Raw genomic sequence first — 19682 nt, 5'->3', positions numbered from 1 at the left:
AGATTTATTATGTCAGACCATATGGAATGATTAATGCAAGTTAGTTGGAGTGTCTGTTTCTTAGTTGAACATAAGCAAGTAAAGCAAAATTTTTATTTAAAACTTGAGCAACATAAAAACAAACAAAGATTTGAGAAACACAGTGCTTAACATGAGGTTTTGGAGCCACAGGATCAAGTGGCAGGTAAAGCTGATTTTGTGCTCAAAGCTATGATTAGAAATTATTCTTTGGTAAATAGCTGGTCTACCATATGCATATACTGTCTTCCCTGATCTTGCAAACTGCCAGGTCCATGATTAAGCTTGCAGTTAATTGCATTGCGTGCCACTAGGAAAGGAAAGCAAGCACCTTCTGGTCTATCCTGAACTCGTCATTGAATCCTCCTGGAGAATACTTGTACAGAATAATATATGGTAGGCTGCCACAACCTTCTTTTTTGTGGAGGCGGTTATGTTTCATTAGTGTAACAGGGCAGCTTCCATCTACAAGAGCTTTTAGCTGCCTGGCTTTTTCACATATGTGGAAGAGCTATTTGGCTAGTGGATCTGTACAAAGTATTGACATGCACACTTTGGTGCTTTTTTTTAGTTCATGGGTTCATGGCAAACTGTAAAGATGCTCTCTGCATTCCTGCCAAGTTAATTCTTTCTGGAATAATTACAGAAAGGGAAAAAAAAAAGACTTAGAAAGATGGAAGATATCATTGGCAAAAGAGTCACTGTGTTTTCCATAGCCTGGAAATTACTTCCCCCAGGATCCCAGATCTGTTTGACATTTGCTGAAGGCCATTATACAGCTTTTCTAGATTTCCTGAGACGTGATTTCCAGGCATTTGATAGCATGTTAACTGTTTGACATGTGATGTTTTCTGAAGGGATAACTTTCTATATTTTGGCAAATGTGTAGCTGTCTATTCACGCACAGCATAATATTTTGATATTAATTTATATTAGATAAGTAATTCATCATTGAATGTTGATATTAGGAAATGGTTTTGTGAACAATGAGACAATAGTTTTTATTGTGCTTCTGTGAGTTTTCTTCCCGCAATAAAATCACGATGCCATATTGTTTACTCAAAAGGCTTTACAGAAAATGTTATAAGTAGAAGAGTCAATAAATATGTTGCTGTTCATTTCCTTTAATAAAACAAAAAGGGAACAACCACAGCCATTGGCTGAAGCATATGCTTTTTGATCAGCGTGAGGAAAAGTGGTCCATTTAAAGTATGGGGCTCATATACATCAAGTTCAGCAGCTAAACATCCATCTGTTGAGAATAGAAAAAATAAGTCTCTAATCTTTTGCTGGTCGCTTCAAAAATTATTTGACATCTAGTGATCTTCAGCAAATGAGATGTAACTATGTTAGTCATACAGGGTAAGGGTATTTCTCGTTTGGGGGAGAACGCAAAGACAGCTTCTTCTATAGATAGAACAGGTCCGTCCTCTGACAAAATAGCGTTAAACATATCCCTCAAGGAAAAACTAGTACTGTTTTACATGCTTCATAAAATTACATTTGAAAGGCAGCACTCCTGGAGTCCTGCCAGTTTTTATGCTTGCTATTGCCTTTAAAAGTTTTTTCTGCTATTTTTTCAATCTGTTATTTCCTTATCAGTTTCACATCTGAATCATCTGAACCAACCTGATCTCCTTCTATGACCAGGTGACCCGCCTAGTGGATGAGGGAAAGGCTGTGGATGTGGTCTACCTGGACTTCAGCAAGGCCTTTGACACCGTCTCCCACAGCATTCTCCTCGAGAAGCTGGCGGCTCACGGCTTAGACAGGTGGACTCTGCACTGGGTCAAAAACTGGCTGGATGGCCGGGCCCAGAGAGTTGTGGTGAATGGAGTTACATCCAGTTGGCGGCCGGTCACGAGCGGTGTTCCCCAGGGCTCAGTTGCGGGGCCGGTCTTGTTTAATATCTTTATTGATGATCTGGATGAGGGGATTGAGTGCACCCTCAGTAAGTTTGCAGACGACACCAAGTTGGGTGGGAGTGTTGATCTGCTCGAGGGTAGGAAGGCTCTGCAGAGGGACCTGGACAGGCTGGATCGATGGGCCCAGGCCAACTGTATGAGGTTCAACAAGGACAAGTGCCGGGTCCTGCACTTTGGCCACAACAACCCCATACAGCGCTACAGGCTTGGGGAAGAGTGGCTGGAAAGCTGCCCAGCAGAGAAGGACCTGGGGGTGTTGGTCGACAGCCGGCTGAACATGAGCCGGCAGTGTGCCCAGGCGGCCAAGAAGGCCAATGGCATCCTGGCCTGTATCAGACATAGTGTGGCCAGCAGGAGTAGGGAAGTGATCGTGCCCCTGTACTCGGCCCTGGTGAGGCCGCACCTCGAATACTGTGTTCAGTTTTGGGCCCCTCACTACAAGAAGGACGTTGAGGTGCTGGAGCGTGTCCAGAGAAGGGCAACGAGGCTGGTGAGGGGTCTGGAGAACAAGTCTTCTGAGGAGCGGCTGAGGGAACTGGGGTTGTTCAGCCTGGAGAAAAGGAGGCTGAGGGGAGACCTCATCGCTCTCTACAACTACCTGAAAGGAGGTTGTAGCGAGGTGGGTGTTGGTCTCTTCTCCCAAGTAACTAGTGACAGGACGAGAGGAAATGGCCTCAAGTTGCGCCAGGGGAGGTTTAGATTGGATGTGAGGAAAAATTTCTTTACTGAAAGAGTGGTTAAACATTGGAACAGGCTGCCCAGGGAAGTGGTTGAGTCCCCATCCCTGGAGGTATTTAAAAGACGAGTAGATGAGGCACTTAGGGACATGGTTTAGTGGGCCTGGTGGTGTTGGGTTAACGGTTGGACTCGATGATCTTAGAGGTCTTTTCCAACCTCAATGATTCTATGATTCTATGATTCTATCTTTGGCAAACCTGCTACTTCCAGATATCTGTAGTAACCACAGAGCTTAGCATATCAGAGATACAGAGATTTGTACAATAGTTAGTAAAAGGAGCACATGGCTTGCTAAGATGTGTAACTGTCTTTTGTTGGTAGCTGTTAACTGGTGCAATAACGTGCTGCTCTTTAATCCCCTTTGACTTTTGAGCTAATATTTTACCACTCTTTGTAAAACAGGTATTTTGTATATCTGTTTGTATACTCAATTGCTTTCAGTGGCCCATATTCAGCTTACTTTCCTATTAGTTAATTGTTATTTAGATGTCTTTGAGCATGTGATTTATGAATTTCCTGAAACCTTGTTCTCTCTTTTTAGTGAAAAAACATTTTACCAACTGATGCCCCCTTCCCCCCTCCCCCCCCCCCCCCCCCCTTTTTGTTCTGCTAACACAAAGAATTAATTTTCTTATTTCTGGATTTTTGGACCCATCCCAACTATCAGCTTACTCAAAATGGGCCATGATATGACGATTTAATGGAGCCAGGTTCTGCAGATATTGTTCACTTCATTAAAGAGTTAGAGATTAACATTAAAACTATTTTGGGATATAAATGATAAGAATGTGAATAAAATGTATAATCTCATTCCTTTATGTACAGTCCTCTCTAGTAATTTGGGAGATAGAACTGGTAAAGCAGAAAGGTTAATACTGCACCTGCTTCCCTAGCTATTGTTCGTTAACCAGATTCTCCTGGAGAGGCTTCTGTATAAAACTGGAGTGCCTCAAAGCGTGATTTCTCCTTTTCCAAATAGTTATTATTGGGAGGGAAATCCTTTAAAGAGTTGTCATTGTTATTACTGTTATGTTATTGTGGGCATCCTGTGAGCCTTTTGTTCTTAGTAACCTCGCAACGACATGGTTTAGTAGCAGTAGATATCTTCATCCTTCAGTTGACACATAAACTGAAGAAGTGTATGTTTAGCAAATGTCCAGTCTTCTTTTGCTTCAGCTGAGACCATAAATAGCTGCTGATCATTATCACTTTTCACCATTTCTGAAAAGAAACAAAATAATACAACTGGAGCTGGTTTTGCTTTTGATTTCACTTTGGGTCGTGGGGTCTTTTTTTAACTTCTGCCAGTGTTTTTCTGTATAATTACACTGTTTAGTCCTTTGACATCCAGAGATGTTACTTTCAAGTGAAAAGCCATAGATAATAACTGCTTAGCTTATCAAAGAACTTGAAAGCAAAGTGGTTATTTCTGCATTTGATAGCAAGAACCTTTCTGTGGCAGACAGCTTATTTTTAATTTTAAACCTTATATATATGGCTGAATGTGTTGTTTTCTATTGATAATGTCATCAATTCTTGTCCTGTAGTAATTTTCTTACGTTCCTTTCAATCTCCTTCTCCTTTTCTACATTCCCTCCAGTTTAAATGAAAGACTAAAATCATGTAAGTAGCATAAATCTGTCCCTGAAGAACGCTGCTCTTCTGAAAGCACAGGTCCTTTCTTCTCATTATGATCCCTGGCCATGTGCTGCTTCTAGTTCCCGGGAGGTCTCCATCCACCTGGGAGGCTTCTGATCAAGAGGACTTAGCTACAGCCTTTTCATGGCTTCCCATGTTTCAGTTCTCTCCAGTTTTCTTTATTGACTCTCTCTTTTTCTTTTTTTTTTAACAACACTTTTTTTTTAAGAGTTCTTGCTAAATAAACCAAACTCTGAACTATTCCTTCATAACGTCAGTGTGTTACTGTCCAACTTCCAGTTCTTCATAACTCATGATAATGCTCTTTGTTTTTCTTCAGGTTACTCCACTCATGTCTTAGTCTCCTTGTTCAGCCCCTGTATTTTCCTGCCCCCATCCCTATAGCTTGATCAGCTGCTTAGCTACTCCTCCTTTGGGATGTTTCCATATATTATGGAAATGACAGATTTACTGTGAGAGACTGGATGCTCTTATGTTTCCCTTATTGAAGATTTTTTTTTCGAAACCTACAGATACATGGGAACTAGATGACTGAGTTTAAGTGTCCTCATTTAAATTAGACATGGCTTCTGCTGAATGTCACTATAATTTCCCCCATTCTTTTTTCTTTGTTATATTTTTTTTTTTTCTTCCAGTGGAACAACTGGAATTTGTTCTTTTTAATTTTATCTGTCGATTCTTCCTTGCTTTCTTCATAATTACATCTTTCTGTTGATGGTGATGAAGCACCATAATGAGGTTCGAGTCCCTTTTGAGGCTCAAGCACAGGCAATGCTGTGCTGGGTGCTCTGACCAGTTTCATCTTTCCTGACAGGTTCAGATTTAACAACCGTACGGTCAAGTTTTCACATACCAGAGCAGGCTTCCTCCTTGAATGTTTTCAGGCAGTTCTTACTTCCACATTGATTCTTCTCACATTATTCTCTGTATCAGCCATCTGAATCTTCATGTCTCTCTTTCTCCCTGTCTTTCTCCTTCTCTCCCCTCTGCATCTTTCCTTTCCAGCGTGCCACTGTGACTGTGCAGCTCTGTCCCATTTCACCCTGTACACACCATCTCTTTCTCTCCCTCCCCCCTCTCATTCCTCTGGATCTTCCAGATGAGTAGCTTTCTTGGCAGATTCGTGGATGTCAAATAATTTATTGTGGCTTTAAACTCAAAGATCAATTGCCTGATGTCTACCTTGGTACTATGTTGATTTTATTCATCTTTGGCATCCCTGCCTGCTGTGGAGTCAAAGGCTTTCTTATCCTGCATGCCTGAAGTGGTAACCTTAGAGATTTAAAACATATATATATATTTCTTTTTCAGCACTGTGCAGCCATATTCTTTGCAATGGTCAGCTTATTTTCTTGGGAGGGAATTAGTAGGCTGGAAGGAAGAAAGAGGGTCATGAGATTGACTTTTCATGTCTCAGGCTTCAGGCAGCCATCTCACACTACCCCCTTGGCCACGTGGATTCCTACCCTCCGGGGGGGGGGGGGGGGGAGGGGGGAGGGGGGGGGTTGTGTCACTGCCCTTTGGCTATATAATTCATCTAGTAGCTTTTATTAATTCAGTGAAATCCTTGAGGAGCGGTGGTGTTCTTTCTAGTAATCTGATGAACACGTGGCTTAGCTGCTTGTTGTTTTAGTTATTTAATCTACTAACAATTATAGAAAAACCACGTTAGAAAATTGATGGTTCTTATGTAGTGAATAGTGAGCATATAGGACATGCCATTTTATGCCAACTTGGGATAGCTAATACTGAAAATATGTAGAAACACGTAATTGCAGAAAAAAGAATTTGCGTAAGACTACATGTCCATTTTATTGGAGTTTTCAAAAGGCTTTTTTTTTTTTAATGCATTTGGATGCTTTTTTCTACCAAAAGAGAAATTTTCACTTTTTACATGATAAAGAGCAGTGGAAATGTCCTCAAAAGTTCATGCTCAGCCCCACAGGAGGCAAAGATCTGCTGTTTGCTGGAAACTATCTGATGTGATCTACTGTCCTTTGTTCCCTGGGCATGATTTTTTCTGGAGCTGCAGAGCCCTGGATGTTGGATTTTGTGCATTCTTGTCCAGAGTCCCAAGGTCAGAAGGAGGATGTTATCCAGCCATCCTTCTGTTGCTGCCAGCTCTCTGCCGAAGGCAGGGTAAAGTGCATAAACACTCACTGTTAACATTCAGCCATGCCGTCGACAGTAGCTGCCTGCACGATACTCTCTGCTCACCTATGGAGTCCCCTGACTTTCCTCTGGCATCAGGAAAAGTGTGACACGTTGATTTTTTTCATAGTCTGAGACTCAACTCTCCCAGCCCCCAGAGTAGCCATGGGACCTCGTCACACACAGCTTGAGAAAGGAAAGCCTTACGTATTTAGCCTTCTGTTTGCTCACACAGAGAGGCACGCATAAGCCAGGAACATAGTAAAAATGCTGATTTTGCAAAGGAGAGGGAAATTATTTTACTGATTAAATATTCATTATGTGCTCATATATTACAGCAGTAGGTTTATAAATACATGGATGTATTGCTGGCTGGTAGGAGGCTTTGTAGAGGAAACCATTCTCTTCCTTGTGCCATGATCTGACATCTCCATGCACGCAGAGATCTAGACCAGCACGTGTTTACGATGATGTCCGTGGAAAAATTTGCTTTAATTATTTAAAAATTATAAAGTACAACAATGCATTTTATTTTAATCTGTCTTTAAAACTGAAATAATCAGGTAATTAACAGTCCTGTAGGTTTACTTTATAAAGCTGTAAATGTTTTACCAGAATACTTGGACTCTTAGGACGACTGGGGCAGTTGTAAATGACCTGGCATCGTAAAAACTCTTCTCTCTTCATGGTATATGTATAGGTTTCACATATTCTTCCTTATCATGTGAGGATGCCTTTTTTAATTCATTCCCTTTGTATCTCACAGAGTTGCCTAACTCCTTGCAGGCACACACGCTCTCAGCCCTCCCCCAGACATCTGTTCTGCTTCTCAGTACCAGGTGCCAGAGTTTGAGCTTGTTGGGAGGAGGGGCAAAGACAAAATCCTCCAAAAAAATTAGATTGCAGTGATGGAGGTTGGTTTGTTGTCTGGGAACAGGCTTTTCTTCAAAATTTTTCCCAAAGTGAGCATACTGCTGTAGCATCACAGCAGTAAAAGGCCATGGCAACTGTAAACCTGTATCTGGTCGGGGATTATTTTTCCCACGTGGGAATACATTTCATTAGAAACATAGCTGTACCTTCATCACTAAATTTTGGTCTACAGGTCTTAAATACTTTGCTTCTACTTGAAACACATCCATTATGTGAAATCTTCCAAGCATGTCCCAGAGATCTCAGATGGCCAGTATTGCTCCCATAAAGTCCAGAATGCAGAGATGTATTCTACTCTTTATGTACCAAAGTGCTCCTGTTTGGTTTTGGGTTGTTGTTTTGTTTTTTTTTTTTTTTTTGACAGAGCTGAGCAGAAAATGCTTGGGCTGTCAGAGCCAGAGCATTTCTCTCAGCAAGCGGCAAGGAGCAGGTGAGCACCATGGGACCATTCCCTTCCTTAGTCTGGGAACAACCACAGTCTCCTCCTCTGCTCCTCCCTCTGCAGTTGTCAGAAGGGACTGTCATGGTCACCCACTTGCAGATTTTACTGTGAGTCCTGGTCTAACCTTAAAGAAGCAGAACACAGCCCGATACCTTTCTCTGTCATTTGCTACTGGCTGCCCTGGGACATTTTCCTCTCACCCTTTTGCACACATGGTGCATCAGAGGCATGGCCAGGCTGCTTCTGTTTTCTGCCTTCTCACCCAGGCACCTTGCTTCTCTTCTGCTTTTCGCCATCTGGATAGGTGATATGTAGTGTAAGCGATAAGCCTAGAAATGTAGAATAAATGGGATTTATTTCAGTGGCTGTGGTCTGGGTGGTAGAGCATATGGTATGAAATACACTGAATCCGTGCTGGGTTAGGGAAAATCAGCCCTGGCAATGGAGCAGGTAGGCGGGAGCTGCTCTGTGGTAGCGATTAATGAATTTGCTTTTAGGAAGGAGGAGTTTAAATTGCTCTTTCTCCCTCTTTCTTTTCACCCCTCCTCAAGCATGTCTGCCTCTTATTCTTGCAGTCACCAAAGGCACAGAAGCTCTCTGTGGTCCTAAGTACTCCTGCAGAGACTTGAGAGAAAACTCTGTATCTTCCAGTGTATTTCCCAGTGGCAAAAACATCAGGAGTGGCTTGGCCGCTCGCAGGCTCAGGCTGAAGCGAGAAGCATCAGCCATCAGAGGAGTGACTTTCTGGGATGGTCTTCAGATAATACACAGAGGGCAAAATGTGTAACAAGGGGAAATAACGGTCTGCTGATTAAAACCACGTAAAGTGGAGCACTTTTTCCCACACTAATAATTAACCTGTGAGACCAGAACTTTTGGAGACCAGATGTATGGATTCAAGAAGGGATTAGACAAATTCATGGAGGTGTGGTCTACCAATGGCTATTGAAAATACTGGTCTGGATGCAGTCTCCCAGAAGATCCTGAATCGCTGAATGCTGGCAGCTCAGCAAGGCTATCAGGGATGACTCCATACATGTTTCTTGTGCTCTTTCTTTAAGCCTAGCTGTTGACTTCTCTCACACATAACACGCTCAACTAAGATGGGCTTTACTTTGGTCTAGTATGTCAGCGCTTAGTGGCTCTTAAGATGGAGCTTAAACAGTTGATGAAACAGTCTGCATGATACTACCTCCAGCATTTTTAGGGGAATGATCTCGTAGGTCTCTCCAGTAGTTTGACCCCATATCTGAGCAGTCTCCGAAAGGGAACAATAGCCTGCCACCCTGGTGAGACACTGCTGTACGCTCTGAGCCACAAAATGGTTGTCCCTAGGGGTGCTCATTAGCCAGTGCCCAAGCTAGCCAAATTTTTGGCTATTCCAAATAGCATTCCAAGATGCGAAGCTAATAGGGTTGTCATTAATAAAAGATGGTTACTGAGAGGCGTGATGTCTGTTTAAGGGTTTTATGCTCTAGAAGATAGGCCTGAAAAGGACAAAAACGAATAAGGAGTCTCTAAGCCTTTTCTACTATAGAATTTGCCTACCTTTGGTAATATTCCTTCCTGCTCCCATTGTTTTTTGTACTGATAAATGTCCTTGCATTAATAAACTCATAATGCATCTTGTTTATCCCTTCAAAGCCAGCCCTTGCAGCTTTCATTAGCATTTTAGGATATTTATGGCTTTGTAAATGACTGAAAATCTGCAATTTGTCATTAGGAATTAAGAAAAAACTTCCTTCTACTTAGGGCTGAAGCTCAGCTTTGGCCTTTGAGGGACTGAGCCACCTCTGGGCCTGGTAGACGAAAACAAAGTCAGACAGTGCCCAGATTTACAGCAGCAAGTGGCTCTTAGTTACTCAGATGTCTTTGATAATGTGTCATCTGCTGTTGCTGGCAAGGATCAGTGTTTAGGCTCAGAATTAATTTCTCTCTAGCTGGAGAGAAAACAAAAATATCTCTTCTGCAAGAGCAAAAAAAAAAAAAAAGAGAAAGGTAGTAACAGGGAGAGAAATTAAAACAGCACCAGGCACATGTAAAAATGCATATATATATTGCATATACACATATATACACACATTGCATATAACAGAGAGAAAGTGGTAGTCAGAAGAAAGCATTGTATTTCACTCTGTTGTGCTCTGTACTTTCAGCTTCAAAATACAGGAAGTTAAAAGAATTTTTAAGGTTTCAAAAGGGAGTTTATCTTGTAATTGGTGAAGGGCTAAAGAGTTGGTTGGGGAGGGATAATAATCAAAGGAGCCTTTTCAGCACTAAACTGTAGTCCAGAGAATCAAAGGGAGGAATGTTAATTGGTTTGTACAACGTGATATTCTCAGTTCAGAGTAGCTTCAGCCACTCAATGGTACTTTTCTTTTTCTCTCTCTGTCTTCGTAGGTTGATTAAGTGAATAGAAAAAAAAAAAAAAAGAAAAACGAAGCTGCTTTCAAGTATTGAAGATACAAGGCCAGGATGAACACGAAGGACACAAAAGTGACTGAAGGAGGTCTCAATGTCACGCTTACCATACGCCTTCTCATGCATGGCAAGGTGAAGCATTTACTGTTGCCACAGCAGCTGCCTGTGTATTGAGCGAGTGTGTGCAGTTACCATCAGAGCCTGACAGTGGCATTGGCAGAGGGTCTGCTCCTTCTCCTTCAACTTGAGTCAAAAGCACCATTGCCATGACCGAAAAATCACCCCCCTGCCTTTCAAGGCATCATACTTAAGTTTGCACTGCAGCCCGAGTTCATTGGATCAAACCCTGCCTGTAACGAACCCTTTTTGAGCAGATCCATCGGCAAAAAAAGAGTTCTTCCACTGATAGTTAGCCAAATTAGGCAGACCCTTGCATAAGGCTGACCTGCTTATCGCTCGCCTTCCTCATCATTTGCTGGATTTTGCAGGGTTTTTTAAGATGCCAGAACATTGACTTGTGTGAAAGAATTGCCACAGAATTACTGTCTGTTTCTGTTGAATGCAAATGGCATAGTTCTTCATTATTCTGATGTAGCATCTTATTAGAGTGAACCTCCTGATATACCAAGCATTCGTCCAGGTCCCCTGCGGGTTTGTTTTGGAAGGTTGACTGTCATTTAGTTTCTGTCCAGCGTGGCACTTAAGCATGCAGATAAGTGTGAAATCTGTGCCATAGACAAAGAGCCAATTCAGTATTGTCAGACTTAACAGTCTGAGAGCCCTTTATTTCACATTGCCAGATCACAAAATGGGCTTTTAATTAAAAAACACCTTTCATAGGTAGGTTTGTATTATTTGCATCAGGCAACACCAGGCATTTTTAGGCTTAATGAATGAATGTTATATAAAGGAGATGGTTTTGGCTCTTTCTTAAAAAAAGAACAGTGAATATATGTATAATTTTGGAGATCAGATTTGTATATATAAATCTAAAATGTATTTTTACTCATAGAATTTAATTACTAAAAATACATGTACATTTTAAAACAGTGCATGCTTTCAAACTATGGCATGAACACATGTGTGATATACCCATAGCACAAATAAGAGGCTAAGGTATCTCCCTCTGTATTTTACTTACGGAGCTGCTATGAAGTATGAGGGGGTACAGTTTAAGTCTGCAAATTAAAAAACTCAGAGGCTAGGTTATGTCAGATCAAATTATGTATTTTCTCAGAAATGATCCAACCATTTTGTTTGACTTTTTTTTTCCCCCTGAAATATTCAGCTTCAGGCAGGCATCTGGTGTGTAAAATGTGCATCTTAAATAGGGATCTGTCAAACAAATTTAATAATAGTCTCTCTTACCAAACCCACCTAAAAACTGTGTGCATGTCTGCTCTCAAAATTAGGTCTTAGGGGTTGATTCTACCGGGTTCTGGTCCCAATCCAGAAAAGCATTTGAACACATCCTTATCCTGGTGGGTATAAGTAGCCCTACTGGTTTCAGTCAAATTTCCATGTGCTTAGCTGTGCTTTGCTCTGCTTCTTTCAGAGTCATGCCATCAAAGCAAAAATCAAACATTTGTCATTTTCAGGACATTTTAGTTAAACTGTGGGCTAGGGTTTTTTTGAAACAAAAGATATAGTAATCAGAAATGAAATTAGAAAAAGCTAATTTTCTGTGTTAAACATCAATGACTGTGTGTGCAGCCACTTTTAACAGTAACGGATGTTATGTGTCCAATCTTCAATGCATATGTAGCCCCAAGGGTCTAAATTAAACCCATAAAAGCTACAAAGTTCAAATTTTAAGTGGGAGTATACCGTGCATCCTCAGTTAACAAGGCACGATGGGTATACTGTTAACTCCACTATGCTCTAATCATGTATTCTATTGTGCCTAAGTATTGCAAAGAGTACATTAAATCAGAATTTATTTTGGTGATAAAAGTCAGACCCTTATGGTTTCTTTGATGTCATTTCTGTGATTTAGAAATGCTAATATAGAGGAATGAAGGATGTCTGAGTCAATATGAACTCAGTGTGAGAAGGTCACTCTGAAAGCTGTATTTGCCTCTGAAAAAGAAGAAATATGTTTCTAGGCTCTTCCTTAAGATTTGTTGTGGTAATGACATCGGTGGAAATTGCTGATCTCTAATTAGTATTTCTAGACAAAACAATTAACTGAAGCAGAGCTTGGGCTGTAAATAACTGCTCATAACTTGAAAGAGAAGAGGGGAATTAAAAGGTTGCTTTAAAAAAAACAGTAGCAAACTGGATTGAGTTAAATAATTTTAAAGTAAGATTATTTTAAAGTTATTTATTTATTAGCGTGTTTCATGGAAATACGAGGGTCTGTCCCCACTAACCTTAACTCTGCCTCTAAACCTCTATTACCAGTGTACCTTTGCAAAGGGAAGGTCTATGTGCTTTGTGATATTTGCATTCATTTTGATTGAAAGTCCATAACTTGTGCTACTATGCTTAGTTATCTCGTCTGTAAATCCTGCAGACTTAGGAAATTTTCAGCATGTACTTTTCATGTGATTTGTATAGGGGCTTTAAGTCAAGGATGGACATCTTAATTATGCAATTAAGCTAAATTCTGTACCCGCAGACAGAAAAATTAGGATTTGTATGAATGAACAGACCTGTGCGAGAGGGTAGGGAATAAAAGAACATCTTTAACAGCAACAAAAAAAGCAGGTAGCTAAAATCAAAGACAACATTAGTGTCTGGTGAAAGGAAAACAGATGGGAACAGTCCTGAGCTCCACGAGAACCCAGGGCCAGTGCATCCCCGCAGGTAGAACACCTCTCATCAGCTTCTTTGCTTTTTCTTTCTTCAGGGACAGAAGCGGCTGTAGGTCCAGCTGAGCTCCTGCAGGGCTTTGTGCAGCCTCATACTGAAGAGGCTGGGATGGCCGCTTGAAGGACCAGCTCAGCCGCTCCTCTGCAATGTAGCAAGATTTGGGAGCAGATGGCTGGCAATGAGGCAAGGCACAGCCTTGATTTTCTTAGGGCAGAAAATGTGATGTTAAGGGCGGGCAACAATTTTTTTATCTGTGGAAGCAGTAAGAAGGCTTGTGCGGACCCAGAAAAAGCTAACCACGGTGAGGTATAAACCTCAGGGTAAATGTTTCCAGGGCCTGACATGAAAGGTGTCCTCCTGAGCCAGGACTTCAGAGGGTGTGTGATCGTGTAAGATGAAAGGCCTAATTTTCATCTTGCACCATGTTACGTCAGTAAAAAAGTTATGATAGTGTGACAGCCCTGAAGAGAAACCAGGAGCAATACAAAACATTTCTCATACTTTCTTGCAGTGAATTAGAGGGCAGGTGTTAGGGAGTACACTACAAGGGCGGTGCTCAGATGTTCTTCACATCCACAGAGAATCAACTGTCTCTATTTGCAGGGAATTTTAAAAGCGAAATTAGGAAAAACTTCTTATGCAGACGTGTGAGGAGGGGAGGAGGCTGCCCGGGCATGCTGCAGCATCCATCACTGGAGGTTTTTAAGGACAAGTTAGACATAAATGAATACATCCCATATAGATGCCATGGCCCTGCAGCCTCTGCTGCCCGGGACCTTTTTGACCGAGTTACCTGAATGCTTCTCTGAAGAGGGCAGGAACTGAAGACCCTTTTGAAGCGTGTGCAGGAGTTGGATATATAGAGTATATTAAATAATGCAGAGATGCATTTTCATCTTTTATTAATGAGAAAGATGAACCACATTAAGGCATAGAGCTGTTTCATGCATTTCAGTAGAGAAGAACAGGGAATACAAGCTGGGGCTGTTTGCGTTGCCCTACTTGTGTATTTGCCATCTAATCCCTGCTGTTTCTTGAAGTAAAATAAGTAAAATCACTGTGTAGGGCAGAGATGTGAATGGGTACGGACATTTTATTACCTTTGTCTGCTTTAAAAGTAGAATTTCTAGGTAGGATTAGAATATTGCGGTGATTGCAAGATTTCTGCTTCCAGCAAAGGCAAAAATGGCAGCATTTACCCAGATCAGATCAAATTTTTGAAGGGCTTATGGAACACAAATTGAGTGCGTGTGTACTCGTGGGTAAACAGTCCCCAGCTATCAGAGCCCTCTCTAAGGAGAGGCAGAGCTCAGGCTCCGAAAGAAACATACCTTTCGCTTTTTCTTACTTTTTTAGGTTTTGTCAAAATCAAGCTTCTTCTGGCTATCCGCATGTTATAGGGTCTTTGATGGAGCTCGATGTTTCTCTCTTATCATTCCTTGCTCACCTTTTGCTGAGTTTTTTATTCCCATTACTTGTGGCTGGTTTTTTTTTTCTTGCTTACTACCACAGGTAATGAGGTTGGAAGATTGTGGAAAATCGTAGCCTTGCCCACAGGTCTCTGCCAACAGATCTTAGTACTTGACATCTGTAATGCTCTTGTTCCAGTTTTGATCAGTTCATACCCAAAAAGAAATAACTCTTGAAAAAGCACCTACTTTGACTGTACTGGGTAATGATTGCATGATTTTGGACTGGTTTGGATTTGTACACAGCCAGTGTTAACAGGCTGATTAAGACCCTAGAGACTCACCATTAAAGGTTAATTTTAAATGTGGATGGTAAAGAGACTGTGCTGGTAGAAAGATATTAAATTTCAGGAAAGCAGCTTAATAGAGATTTAAAAGTTGGGTCCATGAGGTGGAACAAGAGAAAATATTCAAATGTGCCAGCACGGAAAGGAGAGCAGGGTCACAAATCCACTTTGGTCTCCATCTCGTAGTGGTGGTGCAGGAGTCTCTGCTTCCTCCTTCCAGTACAAACCTGCAGAAGGAAAAATGCATCATTTCCAAATGCACTGAGTGAAGGTGTACATCGAGGAAACCATATTGGGTGCAGTGAAGTCTGCAAGAAACCAAAGTAGAATTTACTAAATATTGAGTCTGAGGAACCTTTCAGAGAAAGGGGAAGGAGTTCAGAAATAGAAAACGAAATGGATTAATAAAGTCAGATGGTTAGGAAGATCAAGGAAATAATTTGCAGGTAGAATGAAGGAGGGAAGGGAAAAGTGGCAGGGAAGTAGGACTCTTGCCAAATACTCAGAGGTGTAAATTGGAGAGTTGAGGCAATTAACTGGAGAAGGTAATTTAGAAGATACGTGTTCAGTGAGAGAAGGAAATCTGGAAAGCATAAAAGACTGAAAGGCATCAGATGTGGCAGTGTCTAGAGAGTCGCACATTTGGGATATGCTGGGTTGGAGACAAAAGCTGTTGCAGCAAAAGCATATGCAATTTTGGATGTATAGCGTTGGTGCATCGCGGGGCAAAGAGATGGTAATTACCTTACCGTTCTTCCGGCAAAATCACACCTGCGGTTCTGTGCTCAGCAGCAGGCGTCACCTGTGTGAGTGATGTTGAAGACTGAGCAGAGTGGGAATTCACAGAAAAATAACAAAGTTTTAGGAGGCTGAGGAGATTGTGTCTAGCTTTCTTCAGACATTCTCATAAATACCTGGAGAGAATAAATACGAGTGTAATGGGGTGTTGTTATTTTGAACAATACAAGTGCTTGTGACTGGAAATAACGGGATGAAAAATATTTTTGAAAATAAATCCTAATAAGGGAATCCCAAGAGAAATTCCTGGTATTGGGATTTTTATGAGGTTCTGGAAGCCTCCCAAGCAGATTTTAAACATGTCTGGGGAAGAGCAGCACATGTACTATGTAGAATGTATAATCTGCATTGATGGAGGAAAGAGATGATGACTGAGTGGAGCTTTTCCTTCCCTGATACCATTTGCTCAATGATATGCTTCTCATAGTTTCAGCAGTAGTGAATTAGAAAAATGTACCTGCAGTCAAATGTTCAGGTTTGGACAAAACCCTATGAGTGCCTTGATGTTTAGGCAATAAACTACCAGTACTTACAGCTTAATTTTAGATGCCCTGAGGAACTCTGTCTCCCAGTGGTTTCAGCAGGATCAGTGGGTGCCTTGTGGCACTGGAAGGACTGGTTACAGCGGACTTGCGTCCAGCTTCAGCGGTGACTTTTAGACATGTTGGTGATTGTTTTGTGATGCTATATATAAAATTTTTTACAAGAAAAAGAAAAAAAATGTAGACTCATTAAAGTGATTGCTTACACTTAACAGCTCAAATATAGACAGAATAAAATCATGGAGAAAATTGCCATTTTCATCAGTATAGATAATATAGTTTTAGCACCAGGGATTTCTTTTAGTGGCCACTTTTTTGTGCCTGCTTAATTGCCCCCTGAAAGATTGTAAAGCAAGCACAGGAATAATTTTTCCCCACCTGTAAAGTAATGCTCTTTTCCTTCCCTGTTCTTTTCTTTTATTTTTTACTTATTAAATTATAGCATACAACAAAGTAGCTTTAAGAATCACCTTTTCAGTAATTTAATCCAAGCCATAAAATGCCAACCAAGCCACTGTTTGTTCTGTTCTTTCTAGTTTCCACGAACGCTGTCAGGGTGTTATGAGGATTGACTGTCCTGCCTATTGCTATTATAGTTCTTGTTTTGTTTGTTTGCATTACTGTGGTACCTAAGAGCTCTAGTCATGGAACAAAACTGTGTGCAAATACACAACACAAGATGGATTTCCTCTTAGTGTGTTTGTAGTAACAGCTGGGAGTTTCTCACTAGCCTAAAAAATCAACAGAAAGGACAGAAGTCTTTTCCCCCAGCCCCTGGGCACTGAATGTCCCCAAAAACAATCTCCATAGCCGAATTTTCCCACTTCTGTCAGACAGAATCTCCTCATCGGTCCGCAGCTGTAATGGACAGGGATTGCAGAAGGCACACACCCTACTCAGTGCTGCTGCTTCAGCATCACAGGCGGAGGGACAAGCGAAGGGACAGAATGGGGTTTTGGTTTGTTTTTTGGGGGGAAGGCTGGGAGGTTTGGTGTGAAATTGAATGTAAATTGCTTGCCAATCTGCTGTCAAAAAGCAAATGAGAAATGCCCATTGGCATAGCTGCCCAAAAAATGGTAGATGGACCTGCGGAAGATTCATAACGCTGGCATCTCCGTTAGAAAGACCGTAATTTGAAGGTTTCCTCATACACTACCACATTTGTTAGCATGAGATCTGTCTCAGTAAGGGCTTGGACTGCAGCGTCTTACTAAATTAGGTCTGTTAGCATCAGACAGTGACTATTGAAGCATCACCTAGGAACATGAGATCTCCCGTGTCAGTGAGGCCAATCCCACATAATCCCAAAACACAAATCAGACTCTCAGTTTATCCGAGGCAGCCGTTTGTTTCCTAAGGTAGACACGTTACATCATGTTTCCCAAAACTGACTAAGACTTTTTTTCCAGCCTTTGAAAAACACCGATGGCCCACGTGCTCCATACACATTGTCCAGAACATCTTCATGGAACATTTTCCTGGGGTCTTCCATGCAAACATCTTCATGAACTTATACAAGTATTGGCAACTCTATCCTTAGAACAAAGCAAAGAGAGAGAGTTGGGTTATGTTATGCCTCTTTATGGATGGGAGAAAAACAGCTGGTGCTGGTCTAGAAAACTTTATCAGCGCAGATGTTGTTTGCTGTTGCCAGGATCCCTCCTTGTCTCGTGACGGATGTTCTTCCCCACACTGGAAGGCTGTATTTCTTTCCTTTCAATGCTTTTCTAGCAGGCGCTTTTGTTTGTAGAGTCCAGTCCTGCTGGCTCTACCTTATGTTTGTTCATAGAAAGCAGGTAGACGTATGCAACAAAAGCATTGCCTGAATAAATTGCAGGCTTTAGGATGTGGCCTGTGCTTTGTCAGATGCTTTGGAGTGAAAGTATATATTCTTACATTATTTCTTAAACGTGTTTTCCTTCTAGATGTGGCTTTATCTCAGGGCTCCTGTGAGATTAGTGTTCCATTCGCCCTGTAGTGTTGATAATAGAAGCTGCGTGCCCCATGGTAATAGAGCAAGACCTGTGTTTTTATATGGTCTTGGAATAGCTAGCTGTTTTGGTTTGATTTCTTAGGCCACAGTAATTATCAAACTAGCCTCACACTTACAAAAATGATGGAATTTCTCACATTATGTTTACAGATCGAAGGTTAAACTTTATACCAAGGTTTGTTACCATCCGTTAAGCCTCTTGTTTTCTTAACATGACTGATTTCTTTCCCTTGTTATTCAAAAGGCACACCAGATAATTGATTAGGAAATAGCTTTCTCCTACAGCCTATTTTATATCTTTGTTTAGTCATTCGCACCATCAAGAGCCCTGCAAAAGCCTTGGCTCACAGACTTCTCTGCTGCCGCCTTTTGTTCTGCTGGTGCTGCCTTGCCCTCAGGTGACCACAGATGATGCAAAAACTACAGAAATAGCTTTCTGCTCTGTGATGGGCCCACTGCTCCCCAAGTGTTCATTAAGAGTAAAACTCATCCCATTCATGTGAATGAGATGTGCAAATAATATTATATGCCGCATTTCAGCGTGAAAGAAAGCATCCCTTGTTTTTACCATTGCCTTTCCTCAAGTTATCTGCAATGAATTGGGTGGTTGGCTAGCAATATACTTAATTGATACTGAGCAGTCTTCCAGTGCTTGTTGGTGAGGTTCACCTCTTGTCTTTTTATCTATTTTATTAGAAATGGCATACTAAAGAGAATCATAGACATAAATCAACTCAGACCCCCGGGCTAAATAATTATTTTCGGGCTATCTGAAATCAGCGCGTACATTTCAAATTTTCCTTGCTGTCATTTCTCAAAGGAAAGTTCATATTTACCTCTTTGGTGCCTGTATGTATATATTGACTTCGCACACAAATATATAAATGTATGTGTGTGTGTATGCATATGTATCAGTGGATGTAGGCACGCATACGCAGCTTTTAGGAGGCATCCTATTCGTCCAGCACGGTTGCTGTGGTGTATCTGCTTCTGACAGGTGGGTGTTTATATGTTGAGGCCAAGGAGCTTGGGTAGTACTTTTAGCTCTGGCATCAGTCTGCTGGGTTGCCCTGGACCTATCTTTCTCCCTCTGAGCTTTATTTCCGACATTTATAATTTCCTTTTTTTGTGCACTGCTTTTCGATCAGCTGTTGAAATGTGATTATATGAAACCCAGTAATTGTTATCATATAACTTATTTTCCCACTGTGTTTACACGTAGAGGGTTAGTCAATAAATCAGTCTGAAATTGATCATAAATACTTACCTTTAGCTTATATTCCTGAGCACTGGGATACAGCAAATAGTTCAGGAGTTATTAGTATATTCTAATAGGCAATTATTTGCTAGGACAGCAAAATCAAATTCCTGTCTGACCTGCACTGAGGCTGAATTTGACATCAGCTGTAGGATTCCTTTCACCAAACTTCAGCTGTGTTAGTGTCAGTCTAGGCTTCTTCTACTGCAGATGGAGAAAAACTAAACCCTTGGG

At 41.3% G+C, this 19682-nt stretch overlaps 1 protein-coding gene across 5 annotated transcripts in view; it reads left to right on the top strand.

The window, feature by feature from the left end:
- Positions 1-19682, top strand: part of LOC143156555 (poly(rC)-binding protein 3-like) — a 548870-nt gene that overhangs the window by 485625 nt on the left and 43563 nt on the right. For all 5 annotated transcript variants that reach the window (XM_076330213.1, XM_076330216.1, XM_076330214.1 and 2 more), the window contains one exon: positions 10267-10419. In XM_076330213.1, the coding sequence (XP_076186328.1) occupies positions 10342-10419 (78 nt within the window). In that variant the 5' untranslated portion in view covers positions 10267-10341. The remainder of the gene's footprint in view (positions 1-10266; positions 10420-19682) is intronic.

This window comes from Aptenodytes patagonicus, chromosome 2, assembly GCF_965638725.1.
Source record: "Aptenodytes patagonicus chromosome 2, bAptPat1.pri.cur, whole genome shotgun sequence".
NCBI classification, from domain to species: domain Eukaryota; kingdom Metazoa; phylum Chordata; class Aves; order Sphenisciformes; family Spheniscidae; genus Aptenodytes; species Aptenodytes patagonicus.
Note: the sequence above shows the minus strand (reverse complement) of the source record. Positions and strands in the feature narration are given on the sequence as shown.